This window comes from Astatotilapia calliptera, chromosome 7, assembly GCF_900246225.1.
Source record: "Astatotilapia calliptera chromosome 7, fAstCal1.2, whole genome shotgun sequence".
NCBI classification, from domain to species: Eukaryota; Metazoa; Chordata; class Actinopteri; order Cichliformes; family Cichlidae; genus Astatotilapia; species Astatotilapia calliptera.
The window spans coordinates 2,743,958-2,759,590 of record NC_039308.1 but is presented as its reverse complement, the minus strand read 5'-3'; the positions used below and the strand labels follow the sequence as shown (position 1 = coordinate 2,759,590).

Genomic DNA, 15,633 nt, shown 5'->3' with positions numbered 1-15,633 from the left:
AGGATGCATGTCTAAACTGCATCTAAACCCCACCCTCTCACACATTTTCACTCAGACAGTCAGAAATATTATAATTCTGATCATTTATCAGCACAAATCCATATTTTTAGATCTTTGTATAAAAACAAAGCTGACAGTTGTGAGACTTTATCAGAGGTGGAAGCATCACAGCAGACGCTTTTCTGTGGAAGTAACTGAGAATAAAACAAAAACATGAAGCAGATTTTCCTGTTCTGGCTTTTTATAGCAGATAACCTTAAATATTCTGCAGTAGATCAAAAACAGAAGAAAACCATGAATCAACATATGAACATTACCTGATGCTGCTGAAGTGAAGCAGAGCAAAGTTACAGAGGTTTTATTAGAGACACGGCTGAGAGCAGTTTGGCATCATTTGTAAAAGTTTACATTTCTGGTCTTGAAGTACACAGAGACAGAAAGAGCTGCACAGGAAGTGTGATTTTATCGTGGTGGAAGCAAAAGTGCCAAAGTAAGAAGGACTAAATGATGTTGTTTATCAAACGAGAAGCATAGTTTTGATCTTCTTTTGCTGCTGGTTCAGTCAATTTTGATCAGAGAGTGACAAAAACCGCAACTGCACACTTTGTGTTTGCACAGTCTCAAGAACATCGGGCGAGTTAGTCCGCTGCCATATAAAAACTGTAATGGCCCTCGATTACTTGTCGATGTGCAATGCTGCTGAATAAGAGGAGCCAGAGAGCTGTCTCAGGCTGCTGTGTTATAATTCACTGTTCGGTGACTTTATTGATCCATTAAAGGTTTTAACTTAACCCAAAACACAGCAGCAAACATTTTCTCTCACTATTGATGTTGATCGGCTCCATAGGAATAAAATTTAACTGAATTTATCTGAACTGGATGTCATGCTCAACAAAAATGAGCAACAAGCACAGAACATTGAAGCTGGTCCATCAGATACAAATCCTGCTCACAGCAGCACATCTTACTGTTTTCCTTTCAGTAACCACACTCCACATGATAAGTGGTGGTCATCAAACGATGATTGTGGGTTTTGGGGCTCTAACCATGAGTGGCCGTGGCGTTGTTTCATGTGACTGTGCCCACTTCAAATTGGTCTTTTCCTGTTTTTGAAAGTAACACATTTAAAAATGAACCTAAATAGTATCAAATAAATGCTACACACAAGCTTCTTGTAAAACGAGTTTCAGGTACAACGCGATTAAATAAAGGTTTATAGACGCTTTCAGATTTAACCGCGTTTTTTCCCTTCAGATGCTTATTTGGTTTAGAAGCTGATATTGCAGATCTGTTATTTGGAAATGTCACCGAGTCATTCTGAACCTACAGAAATCAATTGTGGTGCGAATGTAGTTTTAGCATCTATTTCCAGATTGAGACAGTGCATCACAGGAAACCGTCTGTCTTTAGATCTTTCCTCTTGGTCACATCCTGTTTGTACAACTTAAACCCCCGCGAGCCATCATTTTAGGGATTCCTACCTATAAAACCCAGAGAGCAGTCAAATGGTGGAAGTGGAAGCTAAATTGGCTAGTCATTCATATGTATATTAGGCTGTTAAGTAGGAATTCTGGAGGGAGGGGAGTGGGGGTGGGGGAGTGGAGTGTTTCAGTTTGCCATCTTGGGGAGAAATCAACACATGGGTGTATGTCCTTTGTTGCTGACATTTATTGATAAAAACAGTACAAAAAACCAACCATTTGTACACATATTTACAAATAATTCAACATTTTCAGCAATCACTCACAATCCTGGCACTGCCATGGTATCTGTAGTCTGCATTTACCACATGTGTATCTTTTGCAGCGAACACATCGCACAGTGGCCTGATTTTTCTTGCAGTTGTGTTTGACCTGACACGTGGCTCTTTTTCCAGGGTTAGGTGTGGAGGGTTCTGCCCGAAGCAACTGTTCTTTTCTTGCCTTCTTCGCAGCTACATGAGAGTGAGCCAACTCTGTTGCAAGCGCCACCAGGAAGTCCACCCGTCTTTCCTTCGTCCCGGTGCATGCTTGATACAGCACATGTGCATTCAGTGCTGCCATGTCAATCATGTTATAAAACACGGCGACTGGCCAGCGCCGTGTTCCTTTGCGGACAGTGTACTCCCGAACCATCTGGTCCATCACATCCACGCCACACTTTGTTTTGTTGTAAAGGGTGACAGTGTTTGGCTTCCTTTTGGTGGTGTTATCAGTCTGAACCACGCTGTGCATGCTGCTAAGAATATAGACTGTCTTCTTCCGTTTGGCTGCATACGCCGTCAGCGTGGAAGCAGAGGTTGAAAACACCTAAGAAATAAGATAAATTGTTATTTTCATAGCCCTTTTACACACAATGAAACACATAAACATAGAACCACAAAAGACCTGCAACATACCTGAGTGGTGAATACATTGCGATCTGTCTGTCTAGTGGATTGAGGAATTTCCCTGCGAATCCTGTTGACTGTGCCGAGGATGGTGGTTTTCCGTCCAAGAAGTTTTTGCGCAAGTGAAAGCGATGTGAAGAAATTGTCCGTGGTAACATTTCTGCCCTTGTCTAGGAATGGTTCCATCAGCCTCATTACTACATTTTCAGAAAGTCTCTCCCCAGTGGGACGACTGGGGTCCTTGCCAAGATATGGGAAGACATTGCAAATGTACTTGGATTTTAGGTCGCAGGCCACCCAAAACTTGATCCCAAACTTGTCAGGTTTACTTGCAATATACTGCAGGAAACAGCACCGAGTCTTTGATGGACCTAAAATCCAAGTACATTTGCAATGTCTTCCCATATCTTGGCAAGGACCCCAATCGTCCCACTGGGGAGAGACTTTCTGAAAATGTAGTAATGAGGCTGATGGAACCATTCCTAGACAAGGGCAGAAATGTTACCACGGACAATTTCTTCACATCGCTTTCACTTGCGCAAAAACTTCTTGGACGGAAAACCACCATCCTCGGCACAGTCAACAGGATTCGCAGGGAAATTCCTCAATCCACTAGACACACAGATCGCAATGAATTCACCACTCAGGTATGTTGCAGGTCTTTTGTGGTTCTATGTTTATGTGTTTCATTGTGTGTAAAAGTGCTATGGAAATAACAATTTATCTTATTTCTTAGGTGTTTTCAACCTCTGCTGCCACGCTGACGGCGTATGTGGCCAAACGGAAGAAGACAGTCTATATTCTTAGCAGCATGCACGGCGTGGTTCAGACTGATAACACCACCAAAAGGAAGCCAAACACTGTCACCCTTTACAACAAAACAAAGTGTGGCGTGGATGTGATGGACCAGATGGTTCGGGAGTACACTGTCCGCAAAGGAACACGGCGACTGGCCAGTCGCCGTGTTTTATAACATGATTGACATGGCAGCACTGAATGCACATGTGCTGTATCAAGCATGCACCGGGACGAAGGAAAGACGGGTGGACTTCCTGGTGGCGCTTGCAAGAGAGTTGGCTCACTCTCATGTAGCTGCGAAGAAGGCAAGAAAAGATCAGTTGCTTCGGGCAGAACCCTCCATACCTAACCCTGGAAAAAGAGCCATGTGTCAGGTCAAATACAGATGCAAGAACAATCATGCCACTGTGCGATGTGTTCGCTGCAAAAGATACACATGTGGTAAATGCAGACTACAGATACCATGGCAGTGCCAGGATTGTGAGTGATTGCTGAAAATGTTGAATTATTTGTAAATATGTGTACAAATGGTTGGTTTTTTGTACTGTTTTTATCAATAAATGTCAGCAACAAAGGACATACACCCATGTGTGTTGATTTCTCCCCAAGATGGCAAACTGAAACACTCCACTCCCCCACCCCCACTCCCCTCCCTCCAGAATTCCTACTTAACAGCCTAATATACATATGAATGACTAGCCAATTTAGCTTCCACTTCCACCATTTGACTGCTCTCCGGGTTTTATAGGTAGAAAGGTAGAAGCCTGGGGATGCTAGTGATAAAGGTTTATAGACGCTTTCAGATTTAACCGCGTTTTTTCCCTTCAGATGCTTATTTGGTTTAGAAGCTGATATTGCAGATCTGTTATTTGGAAATGTCACCGAGTCATTCTGAACCTACAGAAATCAATTGTGGTGCGAATGTAGTTTTAGCATCTATTTCCAGATTGAGACAGTGCATCACAGGAAACCGTCTGTCTTTAGATCTTTCCTCTTGGTCACATCCTGTTTGTACAACAACCTGTGGCTGAACACGACGAGTTTCCTCAGCTCAAATAATTCCTCGGCTAGAAGGACTCATTTAAATCAATGTTAGAAACTGTGTAGTTACAGGAGTCACGGACGTGCATTTCAGGATGGGACCAGCTCTTGAGTAAAAGCATCTAAACGCTTTTGTGACTGCAATTATATTTTTAAAATTGTGTCATTGAAAGGAAGTTTAGACGCCAACTAACATAAAAAATAACATCTAAAAGTCAGAAATGAAGAAGAAGGTATCTGCTTATTCATTGAGACACCACAGAGACTGCACCTATAAAAGGTAAAAATGATACCTGATTGAAATTTGGCAGCTGGCCCCGTAAAGGTCACCTCCCTCTGTTTGCCGTGTGTGGCCTACATAACAGGCCCAGCACACCAAACACAGTAACCCCGATTAGCAGCGGTCAGGCACTTTTACAGTTATGAGCACCCTGTGGCACACCAAAGTCAATCAGTGACATTTACTAAACAGATGAGTTATCAATAAATCCACCGATCAGGACAATGTTGTTGCAAGCTAGACAGTTTGTCATTGCCGGCTTTAAACATGCTTTTTTAATCCTGCAAGGCTGGGTGTGAGTATTTGTGGTTTTATTTTACACTTTGTACAATAACTACGTTGCTTTTATAACTGGAGGTCTGGAGAAAAGCGATTCAAACACAAAGCTTGAATTCATCTTACTGTGACATGGAGTTACAAAGGTAACACCGCATTCACCAATGATTTCGATTCTTAACCTCAGATTAAATAAGTGAGGCAAGGTTTCATTTTAAAGCAGCGTGCAAAAGCTTCAAGCGCAGCCTGTCTGCATTAGACATGTGAGTTGACACGTATTTACCAAAGCGGTCCTTCTCTTTGCTGCGTGGCTGACAGTAGACCACCACCTCCGACATCTCCGTGGCGACCACTGCCTTCTTCTCCACTTCCACCTGTTGTTTCATCTGATATCGAACAGAAAAACAAGTCACTTCCTGTTTGCACTGTAATGTGGACAGACCACCTATGAATATAGACGCCGATGTGGTTTTGCATCTTGCACTTTGCTTCGGTCAATACACAACCTTCCCGTAAGCTCACACAGATGATGCTCTTTTACATCATTTCTTTGCAGTTATAGTTTCTTCAGTTATTAGTTTTTACATTAATTTTGTATATTTTTAAATGATTTCAAATTACAACAACATTTGTCTTAAATTGCCCTACATCGTATCTGTGGTATCAGATAAGATACCACATGATCCTCTGTGAGCAAGCACTTTGTGACGGTGGGAAAGAAGAACTCTCTTTTAACAGGAAGAGAGCACCAGTAGAACCAGCCCCACTGACTGAACGGAGCATTTTGTGTCTCACTGTAGCAGTTTTTGTCGTTGTAGTTGTTAGTAAGTAACTTTGTATTCACTTGTAGTCACTTTGTATCTCGTTTAACACTGGCAGTCCCAGGCTTCTACCTTTCTACCTTTAAAACCCGCCACCAGCCAAATGGCTGGTAGGCTTTTAGCTAAGCTTTAGCTTCAGGCAAGTGGAAGCTAAATTGGCTAGTCATTCATATGTAAATTGGGTTGTTACCTGGGAATTCTGGAGGGAGGGGAGTGGGGGTGTGGGGATGAGGGGGTGGGGGAGCTGCTAAAAGCGGTGAGCTTCCTTTTGTTTCATCTTGATGCATTCTCAATCATCCAGGGAAACAAATCTCCAAAAGTCACCAACTTGGAGTGTTTCAGTTTGCCATCTTAGGGAGAAATCAACACACATGGGTGTATGTCCTTTGTTGCTGAGATTTATTGATAAAAACAGTACAAAAAATCAACCATTTGTACACATTTTTACAAATAATTATAAAAAGTGAGTGAGTACATTTCAACATTTTCAGCAATCACTCACAATCCTGGCACTGCCATGGTATCTGTAGTCTGCATTTACCACATGTGTATCTGTTGCAGTGAACACATCGCACAGTGGCATGATTGTTCTTGCAATTGTGTTTGACCTGACACATGGCTCTTTTTCCAGGGCTCGGTGTGGAGGGTTGTGTCAAAGGCAACTGTTCTTTTCTTGCCTTCTTCGCAGCTACATGAGAGTGAGCTAACTCCCTTGCAAGCTCCACCAGGAAGTCCACCCGTCTTTCCTTCGTCCCGGAGCATGCTTGATACAGCACATGTGCATTCAGTGCTGCCATGTCAATCATGTTATAAAACACGGCAACTGGCCAGCGCCGTGTTCCTCTGCGGACAGTGTACTCCCGAACCATCTGGTCCATCACATCCACGCCACACTTTGTTTTGTTGTAAAGGGTGACAGTGTTTGGCTTCCTTTTGGTAGTGTTATCAGTCTGAACCACGCCGTGCATGCTGCTAAGAATATAGACTGTCTTCTTCCGTTTGGCCGCATACGCCGTCAGCGTGGCAGCAGAGGTTGAAGGAATGGAGAGTTTAAATGTTAGTTGTAAACAGCTATATCATATAATAACTGCAGCTGTAGCTGTGATCAGACATCCCCCTGCAGGCCCTGAAGCTGAGCTCTGAGGTCCTCACAAACCTGCTGGAGCCAGCTTCCATCCTGGGGAGCACGTTTTTGTGTTTCAGCGCGGGGCGAGGCACAAAACCCAGATGGTCCAGATGGACCAGATGGTTCGGGAGTACACTGTCCGCAGAGGAACACGGCGCTGGCCAGTTGCCGTGTTTTATAACATGATTGACATGGCAGCACTGAATGCACATGTGCTGTATCAAGCATGCTCCGGGACGAAGGAAAGACGGGTGGACTTCCTGGTGGAGCTTGCAAGGGAGTTAGCTCACTCTCATGTAGCTGCGAAGAAGGCAAGAAAAGAACAGTTGCCTTTGACACAACCCTCCACACCGAGCCCTGGAAAAAGAGCCATGTGTCAGGTCAAACACAATTGCAAGAACAATCATGCCACTGTGCGATGTGTTCACTGCAACAGATACACATGTGGTAAATGCAGACTACAGATACCATGGCAGTGCCAGGATTGTGAGTGATTGCTGAAAATGTTGAAATGTACTCACTCACTTTTTATAATTATTTGTAAAAATGTGTACAAATGGTTGATTTTTTGTACTGTTTTTATCAATAAATCTCAGCAACAAAGGACATACACCCATGTGTGTTGATTTCTCCCTAAGATGGCAAACTGAAACACTCCAAGTTGGTGACTTTTGGAGATTTATTTCCCTGGATGATTGAGAATGCATCAAGATGAAACAAAAGGAAGCTCACCGCTTTTAGCAGCTCCCCCACCCCCTCATCCACACACCCCCACTCCCCTCCCTCCAGAATTCCCAGGTAACAACCCAATTTACATATGAATGACTAGCCAATTTAGCTTCCACTTGCCTGAAGCTAAAGCTTAGCTAAAAGCCTACCAGCCATTTGGCTGCTCTCCGGGTTTTAAAGGTAGAAAAGCCAAATGGCTGGGCTCTGGGCCTTCCTAGTGTTAAAGTCACATTCACACAAGCCTAGAGAACATTGGTTGACACCCCAGTTGCTAGGGACGGGTTGGTTGCAAAGATGCATACACTGCTGCACCAAAGACCTGCTTGTGATTGCTTTGGTCGCGGGCAGATTCCTCCCATCACCAGTGAGATTTGCATTGGTTGGTTTCAGCATTAAAGGCAGAACTTTGGATGCAAACGTTCTGTTTTGTGCTGCAGTTTTTCCAGTTTCACTAACGCTTGGTGGTTAGTTTCCAACTGTTTGCATACAAGTTGATGTCTTCCATGCAATCTACAGGCAACCATGGCAATCAGCAGGTGACCAAAGTCTGTGGTTGCTGCTGGTTTTGCTGCAACCTCCAGCAATCGCATCCCAACAGGTTTTATGATGCGGGCTCTGCTTCCACAGAAGCATATCGCACTCACCTGTTGATCCTTGCTGTACTGCTGGTTCGCCGTTCTCTGAATAATGTCCCATGCCACCTTGTACCATTCAAACAGCTCTTCCAGAGAACCAGCAGTCAAGTCAAACTGCAGACTGTCTTCATCCTGGTCCTGCAAGGTCACTGCGTGGGGCTTCCCGTATTTACCATTCTTCACTACAAAAAGGAAGACAGAGAGGCCCAGTGATGTTTGACTCCCAAACTTTGTGCAAACTTTGAGGAATCAGGATTTAGTCGACGTGTATACAAACCCTAACGCAGTAATGACACATTTAGTCCAAACTGAGTTAAAGCCACAGAAAAATGCTCAGGACTGAACTAAACTGGACGACGCTGCTGTGTAATGTATATTAACTGTGCTTTTCCATTGTGACTGTGTGACACACCAAGATAACGAGTACTCACAGTTTTGAATGTTGCATTTGGAGATGTCCACGACGCCCTGACATAGTTCACCTAGTGGGTTATCTTCCATTTCCTGTTTTAGCAGACATCACAAATAGAGGTCGTTTTCAGTCACTTTCCACACAGATACAGTACAGTTGAACTCTGACCTGACTTCTAATCTTTACCTGCACTCTGATGACAGGTTCGGTGTTGCTGGACACTGGCTCCACGTAGTTAGCAGGAAAGAATAACTGTAACTTGCCACCGTGGTCTCCTCTGCACCTGTAATGAGCAGAATGAGTCACTTCAGTTCAATTTAGTTTGATTTATATTGCACCAACTCACAACAACAGTCGCCTCAAGGTGCTTTATACTGTGAGGCAAAGAGCTTACAAAACCAGACGACCCCCCTATGAGCAGCACTTTGGTGACCGTGGGAAGGGGAAAAAATCCCTTTTAACAGGAAGAAACCTCCAGCAGACTGAACAAGAAACACTCAGTGCATCACTCAGTGCTGTGCAGCGCAGAAAAGGGAGGATTGAGGGTCACCAGAGCCACAAGTAAGCCCGCAGTGTGAGAGGGAAGTGCTCTAATGGAGTGATACGGTACGACGAAGTCTTTAAGATAAGACGGGGCCTGAATATTCAAGACCTTGTATGTGATGAGAAGGATCTTACGTCACTCTGAGACAGGATGGTTCTAATTTTAGAGATACTGTGCAAGTGGAAGAAAGCAGTCCTACATATTTGTTTAATATGTGCAGTCTTAGAACATTGTGCTCTGTTAAGACAATAAGGTGCTAAGATCTTTAAAATATGATGGGCCCTGATCTTTCAAGCCTTTGTTTGTCAGGAGAAGAATTTTAAGTTCTGCATTCAACAGGGAACCAGTGAAGAAAAGCCAATATAGAAAATATATGGGCTCTATTTTTAGTCCCTGTCAGTATTTTGGAGCAACTAAAGGCTTTTCTGACAACCTTCAAAACAACATGAGAATAAAGGAATTACAGCAGTCCATGTAGCTCATGTCTGACACATAACTTCTGCGAGTGAGGAAGACTCATGAACGCATTGGAATCTGTCAGCTAAACACTATTCAAGCCAGCACAATACATTTTGATGATGTCTTCTACACTGTGTAATAATCAGTCAGCAGCATCAAATGCTGCACCGAGGACTCAGATCTAACAATAGAAGCACACAGACAAGTCCACTGTCAGAGGCCAGCAGAAGGAGATCGTTACTTAAAGATTGGTCTCTAATTACGAGACAGCTGCACCAAGAAATGGCTTTCTAATTATTTTATTACATCCACCCTGAAAGTCCGTTTGTATGTAGTCTGTTAATAAAGTCAAACTAATCAAATTTAAAAGCACTAACGGTAAGACGTGGAGTCTAACAGACTCAGAGTTCATTATTAAAGTTAGTTTAGAGCTCAGTAGGAGAGAAAGAGTCTAAATAATAAAGTTGCTGTCCTTAATGATACTTCTGTGTAAGTTGATGTGAAAAGTCCCGTGTTTGCAATTAGCCATGTTTATGTAAGGGTTACTGAGGGTTTGAAGTAACTGTTAGAATCATTTCATTGGTAAATTCAATCAAAAAAAACAACCCCCCACCCCCCCACACACACACACACTATGAGATAAAGGAGAACAACAGCCTGATACCTGCAGGCCTGACAACAGGAGATGTGTCACTGCTGTAACACCTGTAACATTCAGCAGTTTCCTCATTGCTCTGACACACACAACAAAACTATTGACCACACTACACACTAACTACACACTAACTACACAAGATTTGCGCTAAACGTCGCAAATCTCTCACGTCTCAAACACGCCGTCACTCCCCAACTTCCCCCTCCCTAAACATCTAAATGCCATGTTGCCATATCATTTTTTGATTGGTCGACATGGTACATTTTTCCACCAATAGGAAAGGGCAGGGGGAGGGGTTTGGTGTTGTTTTTGCTCTCACGCTTTCGAGCGTTTTCCTTATAAAACGCCGTTTTTACCGTTTCTTCACGCAGTAAATATAACCAACGACAGTATTCAGGAAGAAAACCAAACATATACGAATGTGAATCGCATCATTGGCTGTGGGATAAGGCGGCATCGTTCTAATCCCATACGGGAGCAGCCAGTCACTCACTGACTAACACTGCAAAACAGAATTGTTAAAGTTTTAATTTTAATTTCAATTCAGGTCAGATTATTTTTGTGCGCAACACAGATTTTGTGCGCAGAGACCGTGCCAGCAGTGCACAATTGTGCACGCGCGCAGCTTAGGGGGAACATTGGTAAATACCACAAATAGACCAAATGCGCTACAATGAGACACAAAACATCTAAAACAGACACAACAAGAAAAAAAGCACAAAAAGACAGAAATAAGAAGACACCAAGATGCCCAAAGAAATACACAAACTAGCTAAAAATCAACACAAAGTTGTTACATTAAGATACATCAGCAAAGACAAAAAGCCACTTCATGTCACTTCTAATTGGAGTCCGATCTCTACTGTTGAGGGCGGAGGGCCTTCTCCACATCTGTGTCACTAAATCAGTCCGTGGCCATGCCAACCACGTACATGCAAAGACACAAACTTGCGTGTGGACTCACCATCCATCAGCCTCTTTGGACACGTTGTGTATCAAAGCTCCTTGTTGAAAGCTCAGCTCATCTGGCCTCCTCGCCTGGTAGCTGTATAATGCCTTGACAGTATTTTTAGGCTAAAGGAGACAAACACATAGAATTGAGAACGTTAAAGGAACGATAATCAAAGAATACTCGACAACACACCACATGACCAAATCTGACTGCATACACACCAGCGAGGGCTCGATCTCATTGGGCTCCACATACGTCTTCACATCATATAAAGAGGCACAGTTCTTCTCCTGTGAAACACAGCGCACTGTTAGGAGGATATCATGACCTGACACTGACCTGAAATGTTCTGTAGTAAACTGTACAGTAAATGTTCTGAGTTTAAAATGATAAACCTTCCTCAGACTGATCACCATGTATTTTGACACTGAGGAATTTACTGGCTTTGCCACAAACTTTCCTAATTTACAGTCAGAGACGAGCAGGAACTCTACAACTAACATGGCAGTAAATACAATAAGTGATCAAATACTGATTTTTGTTTCTCCTTTTATTTGTGTGTGTTTTGTTTTTTTTAGAAAATTCTATGGTAGCTCAGAGAGGACAAGCACAGTCTCCGGAGTCGCACGCAGTGAGGATGTAACACTGCAGACAAAGATGCAAGGTAATGAGTGTTTTAATCACACGATTCATAAAATACTGCAGAGACATGTTTGCTAACAGCCATTTACTCTTAGCTTGTCACGTCCGCAGCTGTTCCGTTGCATTATTGCAAAAACCAAAAACAGTGAGTTTCCTTGAGTTTTCTAGCTGTTAGTGTGTTTGAACTCTTGGGGCTACCATAATTACCTGTTTCTCAAGCGCAAATGATTCACTAGTTTCCACAAACTTATTGCAACAGTGGCAGAATCTCTTGAAACTCACTGTGCTGAAGCGGTCGACCAGCTCGGGCGTGACCGGGTAACGTAGCTTAATCTTGCGATACAGCGGTTTCTTCCTAAAGTAGTTGACCAGCTCCACGAGGCTCTCGAACTCCGTAGTGGTGCCCAGCAGATACATGTTGCCCTCCTTCTGGATGCGGCAGTGTTTCACCTTACCGTCACCTCTGAATGACAGAAGTTGATAACAAATAGTTATGTTTGCAGTACTAAACCCGTTATGCAGATGCTCACGGTGGCAGTGTGTTCTGGCTCTGTCACCCCGATCATCAGATTTAGGTTGGAAAACACACATTTTAGCCCAACTTTGTCACTAATGGATCAGTGTCTGAATTAATGGAAAGTTTTTATGGAGATTACAGTTACATAATGAGGGGTCATCAACTTTATTTCACCCTTTATGAAATGACACATTTCAGTGGAGACACATTTGTTGAATTTCCTTTGGCACGGTACCTGAATGTGATGGCAAAGGAGTCTGGTTCTCCTTCTCTCTGCCGAATGAGAAAGGCTCCATCTCTGGGAATCCTCATTAGGTAATCCTCTGCCTGACCTCTGCTCAGGTTACTGTAGAACCACCTGCTCCACACAAACACAAGGAGGGTTACACCCTTACACATTCACAACCACTAGCACTTTATATAGCCTCTGTAGAAATTATCCACATATCTCACTTACAGCGGGGAAAATAAGTATTTGACACATCAGCATTTTTATCAGTAAGGGGATTTCCAAGTGGACCATTGACACAACATTTCCACCAGATGTTGCCATCAAGCCAAATATTGACGTCATACAAACAAATCAGAACATATAAGTATACAAGTTAAACCACAATAAATAAAGTGAAATGACACAGGGAATAAGTATTGAATACATGGAGATAACAAGGGGCAAAATGACATAGAAAGCCAGGAGATCACCTGAAATCTGTCAGTATTGATAGAGAAATCCTGTCCCCTATCAGTACTAATTGATATCAGCTGCTTTAGTCCTAATTGATGGCCTATAAAGGCTCCTCATTACCCAGAAGGCACACAGGAAAGACTTCATGATGGGTAAAAGCAAAGAACTCTCTCAAGATCTTCGTAATCTTATCGTTGAAAAGCATTTTGATGGGAATGGTTATAGGTGCATTTCCAGAATGCTGAATGTTCCTGTGAGCACTGTGGGGGCCATTATCCGGAAATGGAAAGTGCATCAGTTCACCATAAACCTGCCACGATCAGGTGCTCCACGCAAGATCCCTGTCCGAGGAGTCCAAAGAATAATCAGGAGGGTTCTCCAAGAGCCAAGAACCACTCGGACAGAACTTCAGGAAGACCTTGCATCAGCAGGTACTGTTGTTTCAAAGAAAACTATAAGCAATGCACTGAACCGCCATGGCATCCATGCACGCTCACCACGCAAGACTCCATTGCTGAACAAAAAGCATGTCAAGGCTCGGTTAAAATTTGCGCAACAGCATTTGGAGAAGCCTGTGGATTATTGGACGACTATAGTATGGTCAGATGAAAGCAAAATTGAACTTTTTGGCAGTCATTCTACACACCATGTTTGGAGAAGAAATGGCACTGCTCACCACCCCAAGAACACCATACCAACAGTCAAGTTTGGGGGTGGAAGCATCATGGTTTGGGGCTGCTTTTCAGCAAGGGGTACTGGCAGACTTCATATTATTGAAGGCAGGATGAATGGAGAGATGTACCGGGACATTCTGGATAAAAATCTGCTGCCATCTACCAGGAAGCTAAAAATGAAAAGAGGGTGGACATTTCAGCAAGACAATGATCCCAAACACAAGGCCAAGGAAACAATGAAGTGGTTTCAAAGAAAGAAAATCAAGTTGCTTGAATGGCCCAGTCAATCACCTGACCTAAATCCCATAGAAAATCTATGGAGAGAACTGAAGATTAAAGTTCATAAAAGAGGCCCAAGGAACCTTCAAGATTTAAAGACCGTTTGTGTGGAAGAATGGGCCAGAATCACTCCTGAGCAATGCAGACGACTGGTCTATCCATACAAGAGGCGTCTAGAAGCTGTAATCACCAACAAAGGCTTTTCTACAAAGTATTGAATAAAGTGTGTTCAATACTTATTCCCTGTGTCATTTCACTTTATTTATTATGGTTTAACTTGTATACTTATATGTTCTGATTTGATTGTATGACTTCAATATTTGGCTTGATGGCAACATCTGGTGGAAATGTTGTGTCAATAGTCCACTTGGAAATCCCCTTACTGATAAAAATGCTGATGTGTCAAATACTTATTTTCCCCGCTGTATCTTAACTGCACTACTGTAAATGCTGTATAAATAATCATTCTGTACAATACGATCATTTTAATTCTACAACTGTTTATAAATTGCATAGTTCATATTTCTGTATAGTTTCATATTTAGATCCTGTTCATAGCCTGTACATACTTATAGTGATAGGAAATTGTTAATGTATCTATCTCATGGCTAAAGCACTTCTGGATGGATGCAAACTGCATTTCGTTGCCTGGACTTGTGACATGTGCAATGACAATAAAGTTGAATTCTATTCTATTTATGCGGCATGTCTGTTTATCAGATGATGGCTTGGCTTTGACAGAAACAGGAGTTTTCTTTCTTCCATGCTCTTAAAAAAAAGGCTGAAAGAAGTGAGAGGGCAGTGACTACCCGTCCGTGGGTGTGCATGTGTGAAAGTGTGAAAGTGAGAAACAGAAGCTATGCATATGTGTGTGGGACTGAATGTGAGATGTAAGCTTAGCTACAGTAACACAACTAAAACTGGACATCGATGTGGAGCCCTGCATCAAACAAGGGTTTGGTTTTTTATTATAAGCTGAGAAGTTGTGAATGATTAACTCGTTATTTCTCATCACACTGCAAAATGATTCAGCACCCTGTGATGTCTGTGATGCATTTTAGCACTGTGGAACAAACCCTTCTTGCAGATGTGAGTCGGGTTTTGGTACGGCATCGGTGAGGCGCAGCTCAAAGTCCTGGCAGCGCAGTGGGTTGTCTCTGTAGTGCTGGATCAGGGCGTACACGCTGGGAAAGTGCAGGTTTGCCGTCATGTAGAAGGAGGTGTGTCCGCCCTCTGTGACGGAGCGAATGCGACAGTGCTGCACCCTCCCGCTTCGCCTGAAACACGTGCAAACAAATGACCGAAATGATGACATCGACATCAAGCTTTCTTCTCCAGTGTAGCAGAAACATGAAGCTACCAAAGTGTTTACAGCTGACCTATTCAGCTTCTAACCCTAACTGAATTCAAATTGAATATATTCTAGTCCGAGTTTCCATTTGAGTTTAAACGTGTTTTCGGCCTTATTTTGATAGATGCAGTGAAGCCTGACAGGAGAGACATCCAACAAAGGGCTGAGGGTCGTATTGGAGCCCAGACCGGCTGCTTATCCCACCGAGCTGAACCGGCGCCCTCAGTTTGTATTTTCTGTTCAAAAGTGTAACGTTTGGATTACAGTTTTTATTTCGTTATTGTTCTACTGACCTTATTTCCTTATTAAATTACTGAGTCTGGTTTGTGTCTGGTTTCTGTTTACGTCGTGATTTTCTAGGAATGACTTCAGTCCGTTGTGTTTTTTGG

The 15,633-nt window shown here is 42.9% G+C and overlaps 1 protein-coding gene across 3 annotated transcripts in view; it reads right to left on the bottom strand.

The window, feature by feature from the left end:
• Positions 1 to 15,633, bottom strand: part of plcg2 (phospholipase C, gamma 2) — a 54,822-nt gene that overhangs the window by 6,734 nt on the left and 32,455 nt on the right. For all 3 annotated transcript variants that reach the window (XM_026172484.1, XM_026172483.1, XM_026172485.1), the window contains exons 18-26: positions 14,970 to 15,170; positions 12,491 to 12,613; positions 12,021 to 12,201; positions 11,318 to 11,386; positions 11,109 to 11,218; positions 8,673 to 8,769; positions 8,506 to 8,578; positions 8,084 to 8,256; positions 5,047 to 5,149 (exon numbers count right to left, since the gene is read on the bottom strand). In XM_026172484.1, coding sequence (XP_026028269.1) covers positions 5,047 to 5,149; positions 8,084 to 8,256; positions 8,506 to 8,578; positions 8,673 to 8,769; positions 11,109 to 11,218; positions 11,318 to 11,386; positions 12,021 to 12,201; positions 12,491 to 12,613; positions 14,970 to 15,170 — 1,130 coding nt within the window. The remainder of the gene's footprint in view (positions 1 to 5,046; positions 5,150 to 8,083; positions 8,257 to 8,505; positions 8,579 to 8,672; positions 8,770 to 11,108; positions 11,219 to 11,317; positions 11,387 to 12,020; positions 12,202 to 12,490; positions 12,614 to 14,969; positions 15,171 to 15,633) is intronic.